Genomic DNA, 27,895 nt, shown 5'->3' with positions numbered 1-27,895 from the left:
TAACAATTGAGGCTACTTCCGATCACAACTCGTCAAGAGAGCGCCAGTCCCTACCCAAACACTTGTTTCCCGCGCTTTGTGAGCGAAGAGCTGTTAGACCGAGTGTCAGTGCTGGTTTAAAAAATAAAAAAGTGAAATAAAAAATTATTAAATAGGTAGGAATTCGGACTTACATGTTTTTATAAATGGAACATTGATTTTCCGCCTGTTTTTTCTGTTGTGTGTGTAGTTTAATGGAATAAAAAAAAATACGTAAGTTTTTCTTATTATTTTCAATAATTACAATTTTATTAATTTAATTTTTTAAACATATTTTATTATTAGAGGCATAAAGTTTCATATTGTTTAAACAACTGAATTTTACACTAAGTTTTGCGAAATATGAATTGAATGCTCGTGAAGTTCTTTTTTTTAACCTTGATTTAGAACGGTCTAAAGAATTAAATATCTTTGATTAGGTTTTATAACATATATCCCGCAAGCTGGACTGGGTTTTTAAAAATATTTGGGAACTTTTCAAATATATTCTGTATGTAATTTTACTTTAAAAAATTGCCAATGATGTTTTAGTTTATTAAAATATCATTGAAATTTACACAATAATTACATTATATGGTCACAAACTTGAACTCATATTCGTACAATTTATTGCTTAGCTCATTTTCATACGCTGTTATTACTAAAGTGACAAATTACGAGTTACATGCATATGATAGGGCTGTAAGACTAGAAAAAGTAGGCGAAGAATAGAAGACAATAAAAATGGCTTAGCTCATTATTCTATTTTATTTTATGTATATATAACACACGTAGTTGAATAGGTATTACGCGTTTTAATATTTTGTTCCTGTATGTAGTGTGAACCTGGGTAAATACAGACGTAATTTTTTTAGTAAATGTCAGTTTTGTGGAAATAAAAATCTTTTAAAGTGTAGGTAACGGCAAAGGTGTCACTAATCGAGCATAATTTATCTATGCATACATCACCATTCGTCTTAAGAGTAAAAAAAAAGGCTAAGAAAGAAAAATAATATATAATATAATATATAATAATAATATATATATAATATAATATATAATAATAATAAGAGTGACCTTTCTCTGAGAAACGTTGCATTCAAATTTGACCTTGAAAATTGGAATAAAACTTCAATTAAAAAAATTATGATTAGTGCGTTACAGTTTTTGCTTTCGTTTGGAGGTGAACAGTACTTAATCGGAGATGCACCCTTCGTATCAAGAGGCTGCGTGTAAAAACCAAGGGGTTGCCACTCGCCAGCCCTAGTTACGACCCGAGGCCATCTCGTTGACAATACGGTACAAATGACATGTCATTACAGCGGTAATTGTGCGTTTTAACCGCTAACAATTAGCGGGAAAAGCGTGTAATTTATTATGTGAACAATATCTAAAGCCAGTCATTAGGGAAACTATTAAAATATGACATACAAAGTTACTAAAATTATCGGTCATATGTAAATCAGGATTGAATTAACAATGTCATATTTTCAAGGTGAATTGACATTTGTCCTTGAACAAATTATTTAAAGTAACTATAACTAGATATTATGTGGGTAATTCAAAATAAGTAGTACTTACATAGCTTAAATAATTTTTCAGCATTTAAATTAAGAGTTTTAACTTCTCAATATAATGTTTTCGATTTCTCGAAGTCGCTTAAATTGTATAAATGTTAGAACCCGTTGTATAAATATTAGTTTTATTTTTAAAGGCAACAATTTCTAACTGCCAGGCTTACTGAGTCGATATAACTCAAATGCAGGTTAAGTCAGCCTCAATAAATAAATAATGGTGGTAATTATTTGCTAACTTTTTAACAAATGATGCTTAAATTACCAGTGCCAAAATATCTTAGAAACTTATCAAGATGGTTATATATTTTGGTATCACATTTCGTTCGCATAGATTTCTGATAAAATTAAATTTATTCCAAGGAGTATTTACTGAGTTTCCTGGCTAACTGATCAACTAATAGAACTAATTTAAAATAAATAATATTTCGAATACATTGAGAAGGTTACACGATAATTATTATTATCATTGAATACAAGTTTCGACAATTTTTTGTTGAGACAAAACCGTTTACGGTCTATTAAACGTTTTTTGTCATCAAAAACTTGTGTAAGTAATCATGTAACAAAATCAATGGGAGATCGTTCACGGTCACCTGCGCATGAGCGGCGACACATAATGACGTTTCCGCCGGATGCTGAACAATCAACGCCATTTTGATTTTGCTGATATTGTGCGTTCGCGTCGTCCGTGAATAATTGATGTATGATCGACATCGAATACGGAATCAATCACAAACCTAAGCCTGTTGCAGTTTGTTATCTTTTTATTACATGAGATACTTAATGACGTATTACGTTTTTACCTAAATACACGCATACTTTACGAATTTGTTGCCGATGTTAAGTTTACACTTCTTTGAATTAAACAAATCTGTAAAATTACATTTTATTTGTTTACTTAGTGTGCATTTATCTAAAAACAGCTTAACAAAATTTCAAACTCTCACGGTTTTGGTAACAACCTCGAAAAGACGTTTGGTTTACGTAATGTCTGGTTTATTTTTAAGATAGTTTGATTTTGTTTAACTGCAAAATTGCCGCTAAATCAACAGATTCAGTAAAGTAATTAATAAAGTCGTTATTTTATTATGTTGCTTAGATCTAGAATTAACGCGCGACTATATTTATGTAATGAGCTGAGATGGCCCAGTGGTTAGAACGCGTGCATCTTAACCGATGATTGTTCAAACCCAGGCAAGCACCACTATATACATTTTATAAATCCAAACTCAGTCGGCTTTCTTAACCAGTCAACCACGACGTAACAGTGTTACCATCTCTAAATCACAATAACATAATTAAAATCATCACATATATGTGCTTAATTTGTGTTTATAATTCATCTCTTGCTCGGCGGTGAAGGATACCTGCATGTGTCTAATTTCATCGAAATTCTGCCACATGTGCATTCCATCAACCCGCATTGGAACAGCGTAGTTTTGGAACATATTCCATGTTCTAAGCCCTCTCCTTAATGGAAGAGAAGGCCTTATCCCAGCAGTGGGAAATTTACAGGCTGAAACTTTACTTACTTATATTTATGTATAGCCTATTCCAATGGAAAGTAGGAAGAAACATAAACAAACATTTCATGCGATTTGCTAATAACTCAGTTATATTGTGCACTAATAGGAGTGTATGATTAAAATATCTTTAGTTATAATACGACACTATTGCACTGAACCACTTATTTTCACTTTAATTTTACTTCCAAAATACCGATAACACTTTCGTCGACGTTCAACGCCATTTTTTTGGCAAATCCACACTATAAATCACAGATCAATCAAGCTTTTGATCCATTATATCGCGCCAATTTGTTGTTAAAATCTTGTTTATTTTTCGCGTTTCACCTTTTAGGGATGGAAAAGATAATAGATATTTATTAGTAATATTCTATTGGTATATAAAGACAACCTCTATCCACAGAAGATCGCATTAAGACACAAATATTTATTGTAATCTCATAAAATATAATAAAATGAAATATATTCAAGACAAAAATACTATGAGTAAATTTTATTTAAAACAAGCTTGTTTAATCAAATTCTTAAAATAAGTATTTAAGTGTTCTTGTGAAAGGCTTGAATAAAGTACTCTTTATTAAATTAAATTTATAATGGATTTAAAACCACCTATATATTAGAATAATAACTAGTAAAAGTTTACATTTAAAAAGCCAAGTATTTTTATATAATTATAATTTAGCGATGGGGTCGGGCGCATCAGAGCTGGCTACTGACATACCAGGATCAGACCTGCACCTCCCAACATCAGGATTGCGGTTCTCCGCCCAACAAGTAAGGTCCCTTAACTCATATGTGGACACGCTTTATGAGGAGGACTTAAATGGTGAGACATGAAAATTGGAAATTATATATAATTCTTATAATAGATTGTTAGTGATACATGTAGGCAACCTACATGATGTTGATGAACAGATGAATTAGAGTAATTTTGTTCCATTGATTGTTTCATGCTTCTCTTAATACGTTTGGTTGAATGACGATTCAAAGTTAAAAGCCTACTTGAATATAGTATATTTTGATTTTGATCGAAACGATCTTGATATTTTTTAAATACCAAACATTTGTATGCATAGAAATTCAAGAAGGGCTTTTCATTGATTTGGTACAATGTATTAGGTATTTAAGCGAGGTGATTTGGATGTTAGCCCTGCAGCCTTAATCTACGGATATGCTTAAAATGTTATCGTTATGACAATGTCGCTAATCACTTTCTGACTTTTAGGGTATTGCATTACATATATTTTTACTTATAATTATTACTTTGAAGGTTAAGTAATTAGCAGGTAAGATAGGAAACTAATTACGTAGGGTTACGTAAGGACATTTTTTGTCATTTCCGTCACCTAAAAAATGTCTTTGTTTGTTGTATTAGTAAAACCTTTGTTGTTTCATTAAAATACCTATGTGTCTTTTTATTTAAATAAAATATCTTAGAAGGAAATAAAACCGTTCTATCATCATTGAATATTGGTATGATGAACTCTAATTTAGTTTTATCTCTCTAGTTTTATTTGTCAGTAAAAAACAGAACTGTCTTATTTATATACTTACTATGTTTATTTGAAATCAAGGACGAATGTCGGAGGAGACAGAATGTGCACTAGAGAGCTTAGTGCAGAGGATAGTGGACGGCGCCGGGCAGAGGGAACCTCGTTTCCGTTGCTGCCATCTCATTGCGTTACATAGAGACAAGAAGGTTTGATATCCATCTGTATATAACCCATACTTTTCTATAACAAATTAGAAGTGGAAAACCAATTGCCTTTATTGATGCGGTAAGTGTGCTGGCACAGCAATGAAAGTTTTTTAATACGTAAACGAACGAATAATGAGATTACCTAATTGATAAAAGTAAACTGCGCTTGGACTAAAGAACTGGATTAACAGCAAACACGTAATTGAAAAGTTAAAATTAACAAATCTTTATACTAATTATCTTTGTTAAAGTATTTGTTCCAAGAGCCTTAGAAAAAGTAATAATATTTCTATCAACACAGATGCGTTCCCGATCTCTAGAATATTTGGTGACACTAGATTCTCTGCCGATTCTGAATGCTAGTGACGAGTGCCGTTTACAAGAGGGTCCGGTCGGCTACGGAAAAATCAGACTGACTGGACGTGAAGCAGACAAGTGGTCCGAATTCCTCACTCCTACTGGCTATTTGAACAGGTAAGTAATTTTCCTATTAGGAAAGAGAATCATTTCATCGAGCCTTTAATATTTTTAATTTTTTATATATTAATTTAATTTAAATTAATTTATTTTTGATGATCATTTTAGTTTTTGTTTCTTTCAATTATATAATATCCATGGGTATAATAAAGGAGGTTATATGGTTTAGAATGAAAGTTGTATAGAAATGGAAGTTTAAATTACAAATACTTGTTGATTTCAAGGCAGGATATGTTATAAACATACATATATAATTGTATTCAACAAACATGACTTTGTATTTTTAAGTGTTGAAAAAGAGTAATTACTGAGTTTTCTGAGTTTAGTGGTAGCTTTACTTAATATACTTTGTTGAATGACTATTCGAAAGTGCTTGTAAGAGCCTACTTGGATAAAGTAAGGATGGTTAGTGTAGGTTGTCAGCAGTTACAGTAGACCGGTGTGAATAGGGACAAGGTGGTGGAGCGCTGGGTGGAGCTGGTGGCGCGCTGCGCGCAGGCCCGCGGCGGGGGCGCGTCGCGCGCGCTGAGCGCCCGCGCCGCCGCGCGCGCCGCGCCCTACACGTACTGCTACCTCGAACGTGGTGAGTGACCACACATACTGGCGACACAATTCCTGAGTACCACTGGCTCTTAACTCTTAAGTCAGTATTGACTTATACCAAAAACCGCATGAGACAGTGACAGTAACACTTTAACTGCAAATGCCACAACATTTTTTAATATTTTAAAACTGTGTTTTAGCATACATTTTTATGCCAAGTTTTATCTAAGGAAGGGCTTATTAGTTATTACCCGTCCGTTTGAGTACTCAGCACTTATTAATCTACCGGCATTGTAAAACTAGCTGTCTGTACTGCAATTTCAATTTGAAGAAATAGAGAGTTAAGATTTCGTAGTTGGGCGTCTTAATTTAAGAATTATGAAGTACCATTTGCAATACTACGGTGTCATTTATTTGACAGCCTTTAAAATAAAAAAATAAAAGAGCTATAAAGCTTTGCAAATATATAAATTCCAGCCTTGAAATTTGAGTAAAATCAAAACCTATGTCTTCAACAGTCTAAGTATTGTGACTTAAGCATTTCGCACACATACACCACAATAGCAAATTTGTATGTTATTTAAGTTTGTATAAGTCGTAAAATACGAGTAGATGACGTCACTAGACTCGTCCCAGTGGGTTTCTCGTCCACCCCTCGATTGTGCCCACGTGTCTAGACTATTCGTGTGCGTATTCGCAAAGTATATATTATAGTGCAGGCAGGAGGCACCTGCCTGCACTGTAGTCGAGAGCGCGTTGAGTGTGGTTGCGGAAGGGCTGGTTCTTTTCATTAATATAAAGCGATCGACCTTTCCCCAACCAGTCACTGTATTTAAAAAAAAAACACATACATACAGTCAAAATCCGTTCTGACTCGTATTTCGTCGTCAAAACCGATAATTGTTACATTTGGTGATTATTATTTTTTTATTAATGGTATTATTGAATGTGTAGTTCATAGGTATTAGTAGGCAAAATATATTACAAACAAAACGTATACACTATACATACTAAGCAAGAATAATGTCATTTTTAGGTTGTTCTATACACATAATTATCTCGAAAATGTTAGGCCAATGTGTTTTACTGTGGTATTTTTTAGAAAGCAATATATTTGATAAGACAGTTAGGTATATAGCATTCAGTTGGGACTTTTGATTTTCAACAGACTTCAAAAGGAGGAGTAAATCAATTCGTCTGATTTTTTTTAATTTGATAAAAAATTACAATTACGATTTTAATTAAACTCATAACATAACAATTATTGTAACTACAGTATATAATCGTGAATCGACTTTTAAGTAGTCTAATATTTTTCATTTCATTTTCCTAATAGAACTCTAAGAAAAACTTTGAATAAGAAATTATCTTTTTAAATTTTAGTGCATATTATTTCGTTTTTGCCATAAATGGTTTTAATTGTATTTTCATAATGTTTTTCTCGTACTCTTTAATTATTTAAAAAGTAAAAGCTGTAAATTTTAATGTCATCTGATACTCGACGGTATATGAATACCATCACAGTCGTATTACACGGTAGTTACTCGTATAACCAAACTGTCAACTTTATTCGCAGTAGTTTTAACTTTTCCACAAACCCATTTAAAACTGACTCTCGAAATGTCCCAGTTAGTTGAAGCTCGGCGAGTGTATTTGCGAAGTTTATTTAAATAATAATGTTGATGGATTGCATCGCTGCGTACATCGCTTTAAAGCAAACCTGCTTTCATTACGTATGCGCTTTAAAATGTGGAATACTAATTATACATTATAAATAATAAATTTCGTCTGTTTAAACGAACGTCAAAGAAAATATGTGTATGGTTCTTTATCTAGAGCTCAATTAGCGATAATGATAATTTTTTTCAAAGTGATGTTCATTCCGTAATATGTAGGTACAGCACAATATGTACGATATAAATAAAAAAATGAGAATTTTGAAAAAGTAATAAATATGTTCTTTGCATTGACTCTCGAGAAACTTTTCCTTTATTCAAAATATATATTAGGACTTTCGAGTTTCGAAACCAATCACAGGATTTATTTTTATTCAATTTCATTTTAAACTGCAAGTCTACTATTGATTTACATTTGGTGTCAAAATTATTAAACTTTATTTAAATGAAAATGTTAATGTCAAATGAATTGGAGTTTGTCGAAAACAATTTAATTCTGTATACGGTGATTTCTTTTCTTATAACTGATTGTAGTTTAACACCTATACAATTTGATGGTGATAGATACATAATTATTAGAATCGAAATTTAAATAAACATGTGCATTTCGGTGTTTATAATGAAAAAAATGTCGATATGTTATGTATGAAGAAATGTTGGGGAAAATGAAGTTGTAACCGTGCGCGTTGCGTCGGGCAGTGAGCCCGCAGGCGAGCGCGGAGCACCGGCTGGCCATCGTGGAGGGCGCGGCGTGGGTGCGCGTGCGCGCGGGCGCGGCGCGCGCCGAGGCCAAGCTGGTGCTGGGCGCGCGCGCCGCCGCCTGCAGCGCGCACGCCTACGCCGCGCGCGTGCCGCTCACGCACCCGCTCGCGCTGCTGCACTACACCGCCGCGCAGGCGGTACGCTCCTTTCCAACAATACCATATGTGATTCTACTATTTGTCACCCGCGGCTTCACTTTCGTTTTAGGGGGTTTATTGTTATGTGTTAGGCTAAAAAAGTAACCTATGCCCTTCCCTTTGGAGTTCAAGTTTTCTACCTACCAAATTTCATCAAATTCGGTTCATTGGTTAGGTCGTGAAAGAGCGGCAGACAGACAGATAGACAGAGTTAGTTTTACATTTATATATGTATTTATATTTATTTATATTATAGATCAGGAAACTATTTATTATTGATTTTTCTATTTAAAAAAATATATATAATAAAAGTTGTTTCAAAAAAGTTTTCTCATATGTGCCAACTGATTTAAAACTATCGGGATATCGCTAAAGTTCGTTTTAATATTATTTTGGGACTTTGTGTCATTTCTTTTGTTTGAATTTTTCTATAGGATTATTACGCAGCTGCAGTTGCGCCGCCGCCGTCGATAGTTAGCGCTGATCGAGCTTCGACATGGCAGCTGTGGCATCCTACCCTGGAAGCTATTTTAGATGGCCATAACTCCCCGGATTCTTCGATTGCCAGAGTCGCAGGAGCCCTGAATAGCATGATTGACAAAATGAGGGAAGGATGCTTTCAGGTACCTAGCGTATAAAAGTTTCACTGTAAAAATTTGCACTGTAATGAATCTTTTAAAGATTGATCTTTGTTAATATATTTTGATTTTATATTTTGAAAATGGTGTTCTTTTCTTTTGAACGTTTAACTAACTTATTGTTGGTTAATAATAATTTTGGGTAGTAACTATTAATACGCACTGAGGCTTACGCAAGAGTTTAGTAGCGGTGCAAATATAGTAAATTGTGCGACTTCGTGCAGGGTTCCACGCAGCTGCTGAGCCGGTACGCGGCGTGGTGCGCGCTGCGCCGGCGCATCGAGCGCGTGGCGGCGCGGGGCGGCGCGGCGCGGTACTTTCTGTGCGCACACCTCGCGCACCACCTCCTGCTCGTGCTGGACGAGTGAGTGTCAGCGTCACGTGCAGCGTCGCAGGTCGCGATCGCGTACTAGGACGGGTGATATGCTTCCAGCCTGCTGCGCGTGTGCGAGCACGGCGGCGTGTCGGGCTTCGTGTTCGCGGTGGGGCGCGACGGCGCGGCGCGGCGCGGCCAGCGCGCGCACTCGTGGGCGCCCGACGCGCTCGCGCTGCGCCACGCACTGCTCTACCTGCGCCGCCTGGCCGGTGAGTGCGACTGTAGGCGTGAGAGCCAAAGTGTAAGTGTGTCTGTGTTTGTGAATTAATTGCAGTTTTAAAAGGGCGTCATAATCCCTTTTAAGAAAAGCTTCTTCAGTTACAGTCAACGTTCAAGTCAAGTGCCGAGGATTCTATTGTGTTTTCTCGTTTGAAGAAAGTTAATGATTGCACGAGCAAGGCAGGAAGTGGTGCATATGTTAGACCAGCAGAAATGTATAACAAATAGCGAAGCCCTGTTCTCAGTGGGCGAGGAGGTGCCGCCGTCGGCGGGCGAGCGGCTGGAGGCGGCGCTGTGCGGGCGCTGGGAGGCGGCGTGGCGCGCGGGCGCGGGGCCGCGGGGCGCGGGCGCGCCGCCCGCCGCCGCGCTGCGCTACCTGGCCGCCGCCGCGCGGGAGCTGCTCGCCTGCAAGAACCTGCTGGCTTATGTGAGTAGACTTACCATACTTACAACATGAAATCTGCGCTTGTTGAATGTTTGTGTTATGTAGATTAACCGGAACAAACAGACAGACAAAAATATATAAAAAAATGTTGTTTTGGTAATATGTAGCGTGTATACATTTACGTTTGTGGATAGCGGTTATCGTTATATTACAAACAGACACTCCAATTTTATTTTATCTATATGGATGACATGCTTACGTCTAAGTACAAATTGAATGATTTCTATTATATAATCTAATGTTGCCATAGCAATAAAACACGCAGGAACACCACAACTCGTTCCGAGCGAACCTCCTGCAAGCTACATCCCTCGACCAGGAGCACGTGGAAGATCTGGTCCACATCATGGCGATAATGTTGGACCAGGCGCGGGACGCCTACCTCTCACGCCTCCAACAGAGTCTCTCTCTGGACAAGGACCTTGCATCCTATAGGTAAGTATTATAAATATAGGTTAATAATCGTGTTTAGGATCACAGGATAATGAGGTCTGGACGCCCCAAGAGCCAACAAAAAGAGAAGGACTCCAATTATATTTTAACTTAGTTTCCATCACTATATACTGGTGCTGTAAGTGTCAAATTTTCTAAATGTTCATTTTTGGGTAAAATGTAAATTAGATTGAGGCATTTGCCTTATCCATTTGCCATTCAAAAAGGAATTGTGCTCCAACGGAAATAGATTCACATAATTAATTACATGTAACACATAATTGGTAGAACTATGTGCAAACGCGTGATTAGGTACCACCTAGTCACCACACATTGTCGTTGTGTTCCATTTTGAACACGCACCAGGGACTTAATATCTTGATGATGACGACCTCCGTGGTGGAGTGGTGTGTACACCGGTTTTCATGGGTACGCTACTCTGAGGTCCCGGGTTCGATTCCCGGCCGAGTCGATGTAGATTACCATTAGTTTTCTATGTTGTCTTGGGTCTGGGTGTGTGTGGTACCGTCGTTACTTCTGATTTCCATAACACAAGTGCTTCAGCTACTTAAATTGGGATAAGAGTAATGTATGTGATATTGTCTCAAAAATATAATAAAAAAAAAAATTAAAAGGAAAAAGAGTTTCATATTATCTTCCAAAACATTATCAAATTCGATATTTTATTTCATTTAAAAAAAAAATATCTTACTTCCCAAGGTTGATGAGGCATCGGTGGTTTAGGGATGGTTACTATTTCCTTCAGTGGCAATGTCAATGAGCAGTGGGGACCACTTACCGTTAGCATCATCTAATTCCGATCACTCGCTCCGACTGCCTACCTATTATAAACTAGCTGTCAACATCTGTTCAATATTTATATACTGTATACCAGAAATAATAATTAATTATATTTACCTATTTGACATCTGTGCACAGCTATTACAACAGCATATATCTTATAAAAGAGTATTTGGAGAAGCAAATACTACCATTAAAAAACAAATTAATAACATTTGTGTATCGCGCGCGATTGAAATTAGTTATTTTCTTTCTAATTCGAGTTTTTCTGCTCTTGTCTTTTGCCCTCAATACGACGTACCATTCGGGTAATAAGGTTTAATTTCAAAAGGTTTATATAATAATTAATCATGTGTTAACACTAAATGTTAGTTCTATCTTACGTGTTGTCTAACGAATTAGCATTTGAATTGATCATAATACATTTGTGAGAATCATAATCAGAATCAAAATCTCGACTTTACGAGACGACGTTATTTTGTTTATATTTCACTAGCTGAAGCTGCGACTTTAACCCTCGAGGGGTGAATTATAAAAAATAGCGAATGTCCTTCCCCAGCTTATACTTACCACTCTACACCAAGCTTCTAACTCTGTTTAGCAGATAAAGGATGAAGAGGACAGATATATTTTCGCATTTATTATATTAATATTTTAATAATTTTTAGATAGCATGTAATCTAAACTTGTAGTATATAAATAAAACAAAATAAAATAATTAAATTAAAATGGATTCAACTAAGAAGCAAGCGTTTCGTAATTTCGCCGCTCCGTACGTAGGCGCCGTGGCTTAGTTGGTTAAAGCGCCTGTCTAGTAAACAGGAGATCGCGAGTTCGAATCTCGCCGGGGCCTCGTATATCTCCATATATTGGATTTTTGAGTATTTTACAATTATTTTTTTATTATTACATATTAAGTGATTTTTGTTCCTTTTTTGAGCGTTATTCGGCCATGGAGAAAATTTATATGTAGAGATTTTTAACGTAGAAGCTACTGTCTACTTATGTATATACTGTGTATATAATATATGAGACAAAAAGAGCCGCTCAGTTTCTTTCGCCGGTTCTTCTCAGGTCAGGGTGTTTTCTTTTCCGAACCGGTGGTACTGTTTCAATTGACCATCAATAAGAAAGTGTACTTCTATATTGAATAAAGTAATTTGTGTATTTTTTGAGTTTTGACTCGCCCCGGCTTTTCACGGGTAGAAATTTTTAACCTTATACATTAAATAAAACGGCTATTACTATACCTCTCTACATAAAACTGATAAAATTATTGAAATTACAAGGAGACGAGTAATAATAAAGTGATATTTTCGAACAAAATAATTCACACGGAAATTAAAACAAAGTAAAACACAATTTGCAAAATTAGTTCAATAACCTGTAAAAACGACAAACAGCGCTGGACGTATCCGCTCACCCGCTCACCCGCTCACCGCAGAGTCCCCTTTGACTTCAGCCGACATTACTTTAGGTTCATTATTTGTGAATGGATGGAAGTTTGGAACGGTAACGTTTGACCCATTTTGACCCGCTTGTGTTTATGTTACAATAATATGTCCGATAATGTTTTTTTTATTTATTTAATGATATCCACGGACTCACAGTGGGCCGTGCCCATTTTTACATTTTATTTTATTACATTTTGCCGTTTTATGTTATACGCTGTTACTAAACATAGCAGATTTTCGCTGGATTGGTGGTAGTTGCGTTCTTGGAAGACGTGGGCCACACTAATTTTATATAAGTACTTAAATATTACAATAAATGTACTTACAACTATATTATTTTTCAAATTAATTTTAGTGTTTTTATATTTTACTTTAATCCAGCGAGCCTGCTCTGCTTTCAGAGAGAGCACAGTCTCGGCCGATCTGATGTCGCGTTTGTGTATAGATGTCTTGAGGGTGTGCTATAGGATGGACTTTTCTGAGGCACACCCCGCTTGATGATTCTGCCTCTCTGATATTGTTGGAGAATGTTGTACTTTGGATAAAAAACAAAACAAAGGAACGTTCCTGGGCTAAGTTAACAAATGTATTTGATTGTTTTGTTTTTGGGTTTAACCTTAAATCATCATAAATTATTAGAGGTATCATTTAATGCGTTGAAATCGTAGCCATATTGTACATATATCATTTGCTAAGCTCATCAGCTGTTTAAATAAAGGCTATAAAAGTGTCAAAATAATTCTTTTAATATAATTAATTCATAATACTTCTTGATCTTTTTTATAGAATCGTGATTACAACGCGTAATCTTAAACGATGATTGCAGGCTCTGCTATTTCCTGCGTTTAATGTGCTTAATTTGTATTTATAATTTATTTAGTACAACGTGCAGACGATACGCGTTGAAGTTAAAAACCATTAATATTAAAGTGGTAAGGTCCAAAACCGTCGCCTTAAAATAGGTAGTAGGGCATTTAGCACATGGCACAGGTATAGTTGGTCCTTTTTTTAAATGTCAAGGTCGAGGAAATGGAATAAGCTCAAGGACTACTACGACGCGTCGTCGGCCTGCCTCATCGACGCCGTGCGCCGCGACGCCGCGCGCCGCGCTCGCTATCCCGACGCGCGCCGCTTGCTCGCCGACGCGCTGAGCTGGCTCTACCGAGGTGACTACACACGGGACTAACTCATGAAACTTCTAGAAACTTCTGGAGACTGTATTCTTGTCAAAATTAATCTTATTGTCTCATACATTTTTAGACTCATAATACAAGTACTATTTATTATTATTAGGGTATCTGGCACAGATTCATACTGGTAGACGTCAGCCGCTTATATATCGTCAAATTGTGTTAAAAAGACCCGAATTTATCAAAGATATTAAAATGAACCCATGACTCGATTTTTAAACTTTTTAACTAGTTTTCCTGGCAGCATATTGTACTGGAATATTTTTCCAAAAAATTTACAATATTTTGGTAATTATTTTAATTATGACGTTGACCGTGCTCAAAACTCAAACTAACGCGACTATTACGAGCGATTAATTTTCTAAGCCATCTGTTTACATCTGCAGGCGCCAAAGAGGACAAGAAATATCTCGGACCAGTTCTAAAACCATATCTGAACGACCTCTATGACACCGCTTTGGAGAACTCCTGGTTTTTGGATGATTTCGAGGACAAAAAGTGTCTGGGGGAGTTTGAAGGATTAAAGTCGTACTGCCTCAGCGTTCACGAGGGGTCGGACCCCTGTGTGGGGTTGCTCGAGGCTGCGAAGAAGTTCGCGTGGGCCAAGGCTTTGGTTGATGTCGTGGACCGATATCGTCATATTGGTAAGTTTAATTTATCTTCAATCTAGGTTGCATGGATTTGAGCAAACCCATCTTGATACCACGGGCTCATATATTCCACCGCCTAACGACAATACACACTGTTGTGTTTCGTTTGGAAGAGAAAGTAAGCTTGTGTGTGTGTGTTGTTACAGACACAAGGAGCATAACATCTTAGTTCCCAAGGCCGCTGGTATATTGAAGAAGTAAATGGTCAATATTTCTATCAGCGCCAATTTCTATGTTCGGTAGTGACCCCTTAACATTGAGGTTCCCATTTGTATATCCGACTATGTATTGAAGAAGGATAACTTTATGGAAGTATCAAAAAATACACTTTAATTTTGTATATTTACATTATCCTCAGTCAATAATTAGAACGCGTCTAACCGCCAACGTAAATCGTGAATATAAATATCTATGATTAAAACCGTTCAGGCGATCGCTTGACTCGCTCTGTAATTTAGTCTGAGACGACGACAGACATAATTATGACACTTGTGTTAAATTCACGTGGTTATTTTATCACGAGTTATTTATAACGGCATATTTAACATGTTTTTTTTTGGTGGAGCTCGATGTTTCGATGTTATCTACGAATTCTTGTTCACGAAACTTATTTGTCGTTAACAAAACATTCGTAGATAATGACGATATTCCGTTTTAAATACTGAAGCGGAAGGCAATAACAACTGTTGTGAATATGATAATAATAGTAAAAAAAGTAAAGTAACAGCCTGTACATTTCCCACTGCTGAGATAAGGCCTCTTCCATTAAGGAGAGGGTTTGGAACATATTCCACCACGCAGTTCCAATGCGGGTTGGTGGAATGCACATGTGGCAGAATTTCAATAAAATTAGACACATGCAGGTTTCCTCACGATGTTTTCCTTCACCGCCTAGTACGAGATGAATTAAAAACAAAATTATAGTGGCTCTTGCCCAGTGGTTAGAACACGTGCATCTTAAACCCCTGGGTTTAAGATACACTGGGCCATCTCAGCTCTTATTATGTTATACAGATTTTTTATTATTCGTCTTTTATATGCAACTCCGTTATACCCTGTTTGTCCGTTGCTATAGCGACATCACTCTTTTCTTTATGTAACTACACAACTAAAAACTAGCGAATGACGTTCCCAAAGGAATGGTTCGGGTATTCAATTTCTCTCAATGCATAACCGGATGTGACGTCGCTAATAGTCGTGGCATAACTTTGGATTTGACTTGACTTGGCTTGGCTTGGCTTGGCTGGCTCGGCTGGCTTGGCTGGCTTGGTTCAACTGGCGTTACAATACTTCAGTGAGCTATTTGAACTTAATCTAAACCTACATAAAGTAAAGTAACAGTTACTTAAAATCGAATGGAAAAAATATTGAAATATACGACTTCATTTCGAGAATAATATATTAAAATGAAAAAGTTGATTCAATTGAAAGAAACCCGTGTTTTTATTTTCCCCTCGAGAAATCAAAGTTAAAACTTTCAGGCAAATCAAAGCTTTTACATTTGAAAGGGTCGCTCTGTTCTAAAAGGCTTTTAACAAAATGACTATTACAATAACAATATCGTAATATTTAATTGTATTTTAAAAGCTTGTTTTTACTTTTGTATTTGTAACTTAATGATATAGACGAAGATTGTTGATTAATAAAGAAACCGCGAAATATATTATATTGGAAAGACGATGTAGTCTTCTGCACGAGATATATTTAAGGGCACGAGTATTTCTGTAAACATAGATGCATTCTATGTTCCCTGACTCTCTTAATCCGGTGGAACGGCAATCTGACACGACCGCAATGAGTTGAGACGTAAGACGAACGGCTTTAATTATCTCAAAAGCTATTCCAATTAAAGTGTCAAAGACTAAAACGAATATGCTATATTTTGATAAATAAGTCTAACGATTTAATATGACTGAAGTTAGCGTTTAGTTTATACATTGACATGAAAGATAGCCTATGTCGCAATCTTCAAATATCACAAACGATGTATTATAATATATTTAAAGTAATTGCATCTTTGGCTTTCCAAGCACCCATATTTCGAATTTCATAACAGATACGCTTAATAAACGAAAACAATATAAAAATATAGTTCATAGTATACAGTTTCATATTGTTCATATTCCATAAGTTTTTTTGGATGAATGCGCTGAATTGAATTGAGTGGAAGGTAGAGTTTTGAGAAAGACCGTTTGGGTAGGTACCAAAAGAGATCAGAAATCTTACTGCCAAACAGCTACACTTACTAGTTTTGCATTTGTTTATCTATTAATTGAACTAATGTAGCGATATGATTATGAGTCTTAATTGGTTCCCAAGATTATAGTGCATTGGATGTGAAGAATGGTTAATGGAATATATCTAGCAGCGCCCAATGTCTTTGGGAAATAATAAGAAGGTATATGAACAGATCGTTTTCCCTCGGCCCAGACTTCCGGCTCGTGTTCCCGACGGGCGAGGGGCTGGCGGTGTCGTTCCCCGCGCGGCTGGAGCGGCGCGGGCGCGGCGCGGCGCGCGCCATCACGCTGAGCCGGCGCGACAAGGCGGACGCCAAGCTGCGCCTCGCCACGCGCTGCGTGCTGGCCGCCTTCAGCTCCGCGCTCGTCGGCAGGTGGGTTACAATTGTCTTCCTACACATTGTGCTAAAGGGTTGGAACTTCGTCTAAGTAGCTCGAGTGAAAGATCTCAAGTTCTTATCAAAGAATTTCTCAACATTACATCAAAGCTAAAATAGGGACATGGTTTCATGTTGAGAGCGTTTGTATGTCTTTGTTTAGTTTCGCGTCAATAACATTTCAAAATTCTCTTCACTGATTATAAATCAGCCACTAAAATGATCGGATGATCGTTTCATGTAAATTTCTTAAATAATAGTGTTTGAATATACGGGTAAGAAACCCTTCTAACAGACAACAGTCTCGCAAGCCTCGATTCTATTTAGTCAAACTTTTTTCACTCAGTTCCAAAAATTCGCATACCATTCTGATCGAAAGCGGATTATACTGCACATTAATCAGTATATATCAGTGACATAACTTATCCAGGTGTACCGAGAGGAATAGCTAGCTAAGCGTGTTTCAGTCCCGTAGTCAGCTGGCCAGGCGACATATTTGCCACATCGGCAATTTGCGACAACTTCTCCATTAAGACATAATTGACGGACTTAGCCAATATTATTTGAATAAGTGATTTTGAACGAAATATGTAATTTGGTTCAAGATTTTTTTCAATAATTCGTTCCTATATTCCTAGTTATAAAAGTAAAGTCATCAATTAAGATTAAGTGAAGTATATAAGCGTGTATATAATATAAGCGTGAAGTATATAAGCGTTCCTTGATGTTAGGGCTTTGTGCAAGCCCGTCTGGGTAGGTACCACCCACTCATCAGTTATTCTATCACCATATAACAGTACTCACTATTGTTGTGTTCCGGTCTGAAGGGTGAGTGAGCCAGTATAACTACATTATATATAGACATAATATTTTAGTTCCCAAGGTTGGTGACACATTGACGATTAAAGGAATAGTTAATATTTCTTACAGCGTCATTGTCTATGGGCGACGGTGACCACCTACCATCAGGTGGCCCATATGCTCTTCCGCCAACCTATACCATAAAAAAAGCGTGCAAATTAATGACTCATCTTGTGTTCGTGTATTTGCCTTTACCTTCGATGGCAGTATTATATTTATTTGCACACAGAAAATCACGGATATATTCATACGTATTTTAGCCTTCATGCGTGTTTTTTTTTATACATATCAAATATTTTATAGTAGAAAAAAGCCGAGAATTCATATTTCCTGGTCGCCTGAATTTTTGTTTTTCTTTTCATGTTTTGTTTTTCTATCTGAAATGTTTACATAAATCCTTATTGTATTTTGAAGCAGGTACTAAAAACTCACATTGCTTTTTTTAAGTCTGTGACACTGGGGATTTTATAGGGATTTTAACGGATCTTAATGATAAATTATGTTGGAAGTTTGAAAAATTCCACTTTCTTTCTTAGGCAGCCGCGTAAAAAGATTACACATGCGTACAAGTTTCTAAAAAGGTCGGATTATAAAGAAACAGAGATAAAACAGTTGGTTATCGCCAGCTCTGCCTCCGCATATCAGATTAGTATTCAGCCCGCATTGACTACAATTTACAGGCACAGCCGCGTTTATATCGACCCCCGACCTTTCAGCGGTAAATGGGATTTTGATAATTTACTTCTCGAAGATATTTTATGAATACGTTGCGGCAATATATTTAAATCGAATCTTATAAACTGTGATTAAATCTTTCATTTTGAAAATCAAAACACGGTATTCATTTTATCAATATTATTTTAAAAAAAATATTTATATTAATGTATGAAACTCACCTCTGTATGAAATAGAAATAAACTCAGTTTGAGATTTTGGAAATATTACACTCATCCAACCAACCTCAAGTAGATGGTACCAAGATCAAACACTTACTTAATGTGGTCAATACCTCCTGTCCCTCACCGGCTATGTTCTGAGTCGGGGCGCTATCTCATAGGAGACATCCTCAGGATGGACGTCACTTTCTAGCTCGAAAGGGCATAAATTCAAGGCTGAGTTTAGTACTCGTCCCAACTAGTAAGCTAGGCTAGTATGGGTCAACAGCTCTACTTCACGGATGATACAAAATAAGACCTCTTGGCCCCAATAAATAATACTTTTCTTATAGGTTATAGGCTTAGTTTCGGAGATAAAAGTGTCCTTATAAACAAATGTTATTTAATGTATGTATTAATTCGTTATATACATACAAACTTAATAGCAAATTGTTAATTACTTGGGCTAAATTATCTTTGATTGCAGAGCTCCATCAAAACAAATGTCTCCCAACGGAAGTACAGAAGAAATTCTCACAAGTATAAAACATGGCAACTTTTGGAGGAATACTACAAAACCTGACGTCATTCCATCAACATCGAATAGCAATACGCTTGACCAACCCAAGGTCAGGAGAAGATCAAGAAGGAGCAGACCGGCTACATCCCATGGGTTTCCAGAGATTACCATCACAAATCAATCCGATACCAAAACTTTGAGGCGCAAGTATCACACATTGAAAAGTTTGGTCTACAAGGAGCCGGTTGAAAGTATCAAGGAAATGCGCGAGAGACCGAGGTCTGCCGGGTCTACCGTGAGGGCTACAGAGCATTTGAGTAGACCGACGATACTAGAAACCTTGGACTTTATCAATGGTGTTAAAGACTCATTTTGTGGTAAGTATTTTGTATTGGTTATATATGTTAAGTTTTCCATTCTATGGAGTTTTTATTAAATATTATTATGAGATACTTGGGTATAAAAAGGTTATGAAATAAATGGATAAGTTACTTGGGTGGTTACAATTTGCTACGTTAAAGATGTTGAAGTTTATGGGTTGGCGGATGACACTGCTATGTATATTTTTTCATATTATAAGTCAGATTGTTAGTGGTCATAGTTGATGGTTAGTAGTCATCTCCACCCATAAATAAGAAATATTATCTACTTCTTACCATCATTTTAACGCCACAAATCTTGGGAACTCAGATATTATGATCCTGTTACTTGTTAGTCACACTGGGAAACTCGACCTTCACAATAATGTTAATCACTGGTGGCTGGCAGCTGATTATCCGATGAGCCCACACCCTCGAGTATCTTTTATCAAAAGCGTCCGCGTCCAGCATAACAATGTAGCGTGTCGCTCGTGTCGCAGTGGAGGAGTCGGGCAGCTCGGAGGCGGAGGAGGGCGCGGGCGCGTGGGCGGCGCGCGACGAGTGCGCGCTGCGCCGCGCCGGCCCGCTGGGCGCCGCCGCGCGCCGCCCCGCCGCGCTGCACGCCGCGCTCGCCGACCTGGCGCCCGCGCTGCTCGCGCGCCGGAACTTCTCCGTGAGTTGCGCCGCGCCTCGTCGATTTTTTTTGGATAAAGCAATAACATATACATTTAACGGAACAGTAAAATGAATAATGGATAAATTAATCAAAATTAAAAATGAACATCATTTATCACGCAAACAAAAAGAATCCTTGTTTTAATATAGGTATAACAAAAGGCAGATTTACAAGTGCATGTAGAAAGAGGTGAGTGCTATGAGCGCAGTGGTGTACAAAGCGCGTGTCCGGCAGGTGCTGCAGGAGCTGTGCGCGCTCACCCCCAACAGCGAGGGCGCGCTGTTCGCGCTGCACCGCCTCGCGCGCGCCGCGCGGGCGCGCTCCGCAGACTCGCGAAGGTGCGTCCCGCGCACGACACACACACACATTTTTTTTTATTGCATACGTGTATGACTCACTTGCCACTTCATCATCATCATCATCATCAGCCCGTTTTTGTCCACTGCTGGACATAGGCCTCTCCAAGTGCACGCCACTGTGGTCTTTCTCCGGCTACTCGCATCCAGCTCCTGCCTGCCGCCTTGCGTATATCGTCACTCCACCGTGCTTGAGGACGTCCTACACTACGTTTGCCGAGACGCGGTCTCCACTCTAGAACACGTTTTCCCCAACTCGGTTCTACGACAAATATGACCAGCCCACTGCCACTTCAGCTTACTAACCCGGTGGGCTATGTCGTTGACTTTGGTTCTTTGACGGATCACCTCATTTCTGATGCGATTCCTCAGAGAAACGCTGAGCATGTCCTTTCCACAAAGTCTGCCCGAGGTAGACATATTTTTGAACAACTTCAAGGACTGTACCGTGTATCGCAGTCGGTTCCGGTAGAACATGTTCATTGAACATGACCTTGGTTTTGTCCAAGTTCATCCGTAGGCCGATACGCATAGAAGAATCAGCCAGCTCGTTCAGCATTTGTTGTAGGTCCTGCAGCGTTTATCGCCTGTGAATCTGAAGTGAGAGATGTATTCGTCATGTTGATGCCACGTCCTTTCCAGTTCAGCGTCTTGAACATATCCTCCATTGCATTAGTGAACAATTTGGGGGAAATAACGTCCCCTTGTGTCACTCCTCGATGCAATGGTATGGGATGTGTTTGCTGATTCTGTACTCGGACGGACATGGTGGCAGCATCTTAGAGACATCTCATCACTTGGATATATCCCCAATCAACTTGGCAACGCTGCAGGGACTCAAGAACAGCCTAGATTTCAACGAGTCAAAGGCCTTCTCATAGTCCACGAATGCAAGACACAGGGGCCGATTATACTCTTGGGACTTCTGTATAATCTATCGCACTGTGTGAATGTGGTCTATGGTGCAGTATCCGGTCCGAAACCCAGCCTGTTCTTCGAATCGATCGATCGAATCTTCGCGCAAGACGGTTCGTGATTACTCTTGAAAACAGCTTAAAGACGTGGCTCAGTAGGGATATGGGACGATAGTTTTTCAGCAGGGTTTTGTCTCCCTTTTTGAAGAACAGGACGACCACACTCCTACACCAGGCCTCTGGAGTTCTCCCTTCGAAGAGGACAGAGTTAAAAATCTTCTGGAATTCTCTAAATACCGGTTTATCTCCTACTTTTAATAACTCTGTGGTAATGCCGTCCTCTCCAAGGGCTTTTCCATTTTTAAGCTGTTTAAGAGCAATCTCGATTTCGCCAATACTGAATTCAGGTAGGTCTTCGGAGAAATGGTGTGCTAATGTAGCTCTAGAATCCACATTTTCGGGATCAGGTCGAGATGCATGCGATGCGTATAACCGGCCGTAGAAGTACTGCCGGCTTGGAAGAAACTACTTCTCCCCTTGCTGCGGTCAACTTCGCCAGGTGGCTCCTTCCAAGAGATTGTACGAACACCTTAGACCCCCGATTTTGCTCAATCGCTCTTGCAATTGCATGAGTGTTAGAGCACCGGAGGTCGTGTCGTACGCGCCTGCTGAACTCTTGATTTAATTGCCGTTTCTCAGACGAAGTGACAGATGGGTTTTTTTACGTCGTTTTTTCATGAGCTCTTAAGTCTCTTCTAAAAGTTTGGACTTCCTGCCCTTGCATGCCACAACATCTCGTGCCTTCTTCCCTGAGAATTCGAACTACATTTTCAAGGTTCTGGTTTACGTCTGTTGTGGTTTCCACTGTAGCGAATCGGTTCTCCAGGATTGACTGGAATGTTTCAGATCCCGCAATGGTTTGGAGCAGCTTTGGTCGAAGCGTGGACTTCATCAGACGGACGCGCTCGGCCTTAAAATTGATATTCAAAGAGTCTCGGAGAAGTCGGTGATCACTACCGATATTGAACCAGTTTATCACTGAGACGTCTCTGAATATTTGCCCCTTGTCCGTCATTATGAAGTCGATCTCATTTTTTCATAGTGTCGGGGCTTTGCCACGTCCACTTCCTTTGCGGCTACTTCTGAAGAAGGAGTCATCAAGAAGAGCCCCTCCCGTTCGAGGAAGTTGACAAGCATTTGCCCCCTATGATTCCTGCTTCCAAATCCATGGGGTCCTACTACCGATTCATTGCAATTCTGTACTCCCACTTTAGCGTTAAAGTCCCCCATGACAAAGTTGTAGTGTGTTTTCGTGGTGAAGTGAAGGGCCCTCGATATATCATCGAACAATTCTTGCACTTGTCCGTCCGAGTGTGTCGAGGTCGGTCCGTACGCTTGCACCACCTTGGCTGTACCTCACGGTGAGCTTTATTATGAGGTACGCAACACTGTTCGAAACACTGGTGATTTCCACCACGTTGTCAGCTAGGGAATTATTTACCAGAAACCTAACGCCGCCTTGGGATTGTTGGTCTCCCTCTTGGAAGTACATTAGGTGGCCCGAATGGAGGGTAACGGTGTCCTCTCCCTCTCTACGGACTTCACATAGCCCTAATATGTGCCACCTAATTTTCCCAAGTTCTACCTCAAGTTGCGCTAAATGCGAGTCAAGCCGTAGCGTGCGTCCGTTGTAAGTCGCCAGGGTCAGTCGGTTGTGGTGGCCTCCCGTAGCCCGGTGATTCTTAGCACCCCCGTCCCACCGTTACCATCGTCGCCACCATGACGAGGAATACCGGGGCTGCCGGGTACTGGGGGCCATGGCTTGCGTGAGTGCTGCATGTGGAGGATATTGCCCATAATCGCCACGCTGGGCAGGCGGGTTGGCGATCGCAGGACGTAGCTTCTCGTACCGGTGACGCTGCTGCCCATCATCGGCCTGTGGTATGTAGCTACGCCTATTTTGTTGATGGTTATACGGCCATCAGTCGGTCACCAGAGCCTCGTTTGCTGGTCGGCAGGATGCACCACGGGCAGGTGAGGTTGGCTTGGGGCACTAAGGTATAGTTTGCGCCCCCTTACATCCACTTAGCTTCACGAATAACAAAGTTCTCAAGGGCTGTTGCTGTTTGATGGAAGAATATCTGATGAAATCTACCTAGACAAACTTTCAGGTGGCAGAGCGAGAAGCCTTTTAATTGGTAGTGAACCTAATTAAACTTCTGCTGTATCTTCTTCTTTAAAATGTCAAATCAATAATGTTAAAAAGAAAGCAACCAGTAACTACACACTTGACACAGTTTATAAATACGATTTCTAATTTAATATAAATTTTATTATTGATTATAAACATTAAACAAAAAACTAGTAATTGGAGACTCCCAGAAACGGAAGAGTCAGCGCAGGAGGCGCCGCAGGTGTACCGGCCCCGCCCGCCGGACTACGTGTCGGAGGACGAGGCGCCGCCGCCGCCGCCCCGACGCCCCCACGAGAAGCAGGTACAGCTACTACTACTACTTACTAACATCAACACAAAATTTGACATGCAGACTTTTTACAGACAAAGTTAGGTGACAAAACAAGAAGATACAACATTTATTTCCAAGTAATGTAAGAGGCACTATTGAGTTTCATAATTCATACACATTCATCTGGTTTGTTAGGAATTTATATCCTTATATTTGTGATGATGAATATCAACAATATTACAAAAAGTCCTATTTTTATTAGGAGATTCGGACAGGCGGTTGATATTTTGACCCATTAGATTAACGAAGTAAGTAATAATTTGAAAGTAGCATCGACTAATAAAAAAATAAAAATTAATTATCAATTCGGCGAATATATTTGGTCATATGATCATTACATCCGTTTGTCTTCATATAAGATATGTATAAAGATTGATGATTTTGAAGACGCACTTTTATCGATTCGCAATGTGATCGGTTTTACGAATATTGCCGATGCCACACCTAAGTTGTGTCGAACCATACACGCATACAAAAACACATACACACACACGCAAAACATCAAACTCGTAACATTCAATCGTAATCCTAATTAATTAATATTCTTTTCTAAAATGAACTCTGATCATAATAAATAATGAAAACGTACTTTTTTAACGGCCTATTACGTAAGTTTGAAGCGGCCAGCGATGCGAAATTGTCTCTTGTATGACAAATTACGGTCTAGAAAAAGAGGTTCGTAATATAATTATATAATAGTCTACAACAATGAACCGAGATGACCCAGTGGTTAGAAAGTAACCGATGATTGCGGGTTCAAACCAGGCAAGGACCACTGAATCTGTGTTTAATTTGTGTTTATAATTCATCTCTAGCTCGGCGGTAAAGGAAAACATCGTGAGGAAACCTGCATTTGCCTAATTTCAAAAACATTCTGCCACATGTGTATTCCACCAACACGCATTGGAACAGCTTGGTGGAATATGTTCCAAGTCCAGCCCAGCAGCAAATTTAAAGGCTGTTGTTATTTATTTTATCATTATATATTACAACAACGCAATTCGTTACAGCCAAAGCAGCATACAGATTTCGTGCCGCAGTCCCGCCTGGAGACATTGCAGACTGACATGGATCACCTGCAGCTGATCTCATCCAAACTTTCCCTCCAGAGCTTGACCCAGAACCCGAACTGCACGGGCATCATTAATCCTATTTACGACATAAAGATGCCGAGAGATAAATTTGCTGTCAAGCGAACCAAGTCGTTAGGTCGGAGTTTCAGTTCTAGAAACCTAGGCATAGAAATAACGAGGTACAACTTGAGCCTAGGTCAGAGGCACGGGAAGAGGACGAACGATGTCGTCACGGCCATTAACGGCACCAGCGGCGAGACCGGCTTGGAATTTAGAAATAACTTTTTTCATAAGAATAGCGTCTCTAAGGTTGTCGGTGACTCGTATAGAATTAGTAGAGTTACTATCGACTAATTATTATTAGAAGCAACTATACTTAGTGGTAGGATACTACCACCCAACAGTAAGGCTTCTGGATAGGTGAGTCAACTACAGGCACTAGGGATTTTGGCTTCCAATGTTGGTGTTGCAATAAATGGAAAAAGAAGTTGGCGTTGTAATAAATGGTTAGTATTTCGTACACCTCCAATGTTTGTGGGTAATGGTGGGCATTTACCATCAAGACCCGTTTTAGCCGTACTACCTATTACGGAACAAAAGTCAATTTTGGATGGAGGAAGTCATAAATTCTAAATAATAATTTTTGTTTTTCAATTTTTTTATTCAAATTTATTTATCGGAATACTAATGTTGGTTTTGTTAGTAATTTATTTATAAAATTATGATAGCGTGATGTTAAGTTTATTGAAAAATGTAAAACTTTAATAGCAAGCTATACAATTAACGTAATTATATAAAATATACTTAAAATAATTATGTTCTTAATTTGAATTATGTTTCGTTATAAAAAATATTTTACTAAAAGTGCAACATTTTTACAAACTATTCCGTTGTGTTTTTTTAAATAAAACTGATAATACTGTTTTATTTTTAATTACCAAATTAAGTATTCACCGCGGGTTAATTTAGTAATAGTGATATTGTTTTTTTTAATAAAATATACTAACTGGTTGTTTATTATTTTACCTTTTAAATAATTTACTTTACTTCACACACTATTGTACACCGCAAAGGGGAAATAAATTAATAAAACATGGATACTGCATAAATAAAAGAGGCATACGATTTTGACGACCTTATCGCTTCATATACCCACCCTTACAGACAACCAATCCTGTAGGTTCTCTAAGAATATGAGATACGAGGTGCTGTAATCAATAAATAAAATAAGAATAACACGAATCTACAAATAAAACAAATAAATACATTTTAATATGGTATACATACATATATATAAACATACTTAATGTTGTTTTAAATTTTCGCGATTATTACACATTGAAATAAAACTAGTTATAACGGATTTGTATCGCGTATATTAATTATTTTTGACATCCCGACGTTTCGAGCACTTTACAGCGTTCATGGTCACGGGTAGACATATTTTTTTTTCAAACAGACTACAGATGACGTATACTTCAACAAAGAGAAATACATACCATAAACTCATTGCTTCAAAATGTTATTAGAATGCATCGAACCGTGAACGAGTATACATTGTTCAACACAAAAGTTATAAAGTTGCCTATCTGTTTGTTATATCTATATATCTTTGTTTCATAATATTTATAAATATTATGAAACAAAGTGGTTTACTGCTTTTGTATTTCTGCTTTCTTCTAAGTCATTTAATAAGATTTTGATTCAGTTTTCACTCAGAGAAGGAGCGACAAACGAGAAAGGTTTGTTTATATATTATATAAAAAAATTGTATACAATATTTGAACAATAACGCCATGTAAACGCTGGTTAAATCTTCGGGGACATATCAGAAATAAATATAAATGTAATTTAAATTATGTCTCAAAAAAGGCTAGATGACTTCTATTATATGTGTCTTTTTGTCGTATTATATATAGGTATTATATTTTGTCTTATTTTTAAGTATGTTTATTCCTAATAACTATTTTGATTGAAATGTATAAAAAGCTGTATAGCCTTTTCTAATCACAGGAGGAATTCAGTCAAATCAACTTTAATTTAATGTATTATACTTTACTATTAGTTCAAAAATATTGTGCACCAACAGTTCTTTAATATTATATCTTTATGTATAGTATAAGTAATACTATAAATAAAGATGTACTGTACAACACAATTGGACTCAACTACTCACATTCACTTTAATTTTACCAAAGTTCCAATAACAACTACGTCACTGTTGAAGCCGCCATTTTTTCAAAAAAATAAATTATGTACCAATGATGTCGCATCAATTCGATGTCGAATGTGGTTTATTTGGCTTTTTCCTTATGGCTAGAATAGTATACTCATTTGTACGTGATGAAGATGTCGTTATATCATGAACAAGCCTCGTGTTATGAAAGTAAGATAAGATTAAACATGTCATTAATTGGTTGTTTCATTAACCTATATTTACACATAATAACTGCTTTATTATTTACGATTAAATTATTATTATATTCGTTCGTATTTCAGCTA

General features: G+C 38.0%; 1 protein-coding gene and 1 non-coding gene across 2 annotated transcripts; both read left to right on the top strand.

Annotated features, from left to right (window-relative positions):
- Positions 1-49: 49 nt before the first annotated feature.
- On the top strand, positions 50-25,965 carry LOC124534134. Its single transcript, XM_047109830.1, has 20 exons — positions 50-252; positions 3,804-3,947; positions 4,696-4,820; positions 5,122-5,294; positions 5,747-5,880; positions 6,466-6,479; positions 8,227-8,415; positions 8,850-9,038; positions 9,278-9,417; positions 9,487-9,638; positions 9,894-10,075; positions 10,359-10,528; positions 13,801-13,946; positions 14,357-14,614; positions 17,051-17,231; positions 19,458-19,867; positions 20,350-20,522; positions 20,760-20,863; positions 24,161-24,290; positions 25,307-25,965. The coding sequence occupies exons 2-20, from the start codon at positions 3,806-3,808 to the stop codon at positions 25,745-25,747; spliced, it is 3,453 nt and encodes a 1,150-aa protein (XP_046965786.1). The 5' UTR covers positions 50-252; positions 3,804-3,805; the 3' UTR covers positions 25,748-25,965.
- On the top strand, positions 12,106-12,179 carry Trnat-agu. Its single transcript has one exon. It is a non-coding gene; the product is annotated as a tRNA-Thr (tRNA).
- Positions 25,966-27,895: the final 1,930 nt, after the last annotated feature.

The sequence above is a fragment of the Vanessa cardui genome, chromosome 12 (genome assembly GCF_905220365.1).
Source record: "Vanessa cardui chromosome 12, ilVanCard2.1, whole genome shotgun sequence".
Lineage (NCBI taxonomy): Eukaryota > Metazoa > Arthropoda > Insecta > Lepidoptera > Nymphalidae > Vanessa > Vanessa cardui.
The sequence above is the reverse complement of the archived record's forward strand: the minus strand, read 5'-3'. Positions and strand labels throughout refer to the sequence as shown.

Excerpts from the sequence above, each read along its gene's own strand:
- LOC124534134 (XM_047109830.1), top strand. The coding sequence starts at position 3,806 with ATGGGGTCGGGCGCATCAGAGCTGGCTACTGACATACCAGGATCAGAC. Across the intron at positions 10,076-10,358 it reads GCAAGAACCTGCTGGCTTAT|GAACACCACAACTCGTTCCG; the intron begins GTGAGTAGACTT and ends TAAAACACGCAG. Across the intron at positions 24,291-25,306 it reads GACGCCCCCACGAGAAGCAG|TTACAACAACGCAATTCGTT; the intron begins GTACAGCTACTA and ends TATCATTATATA.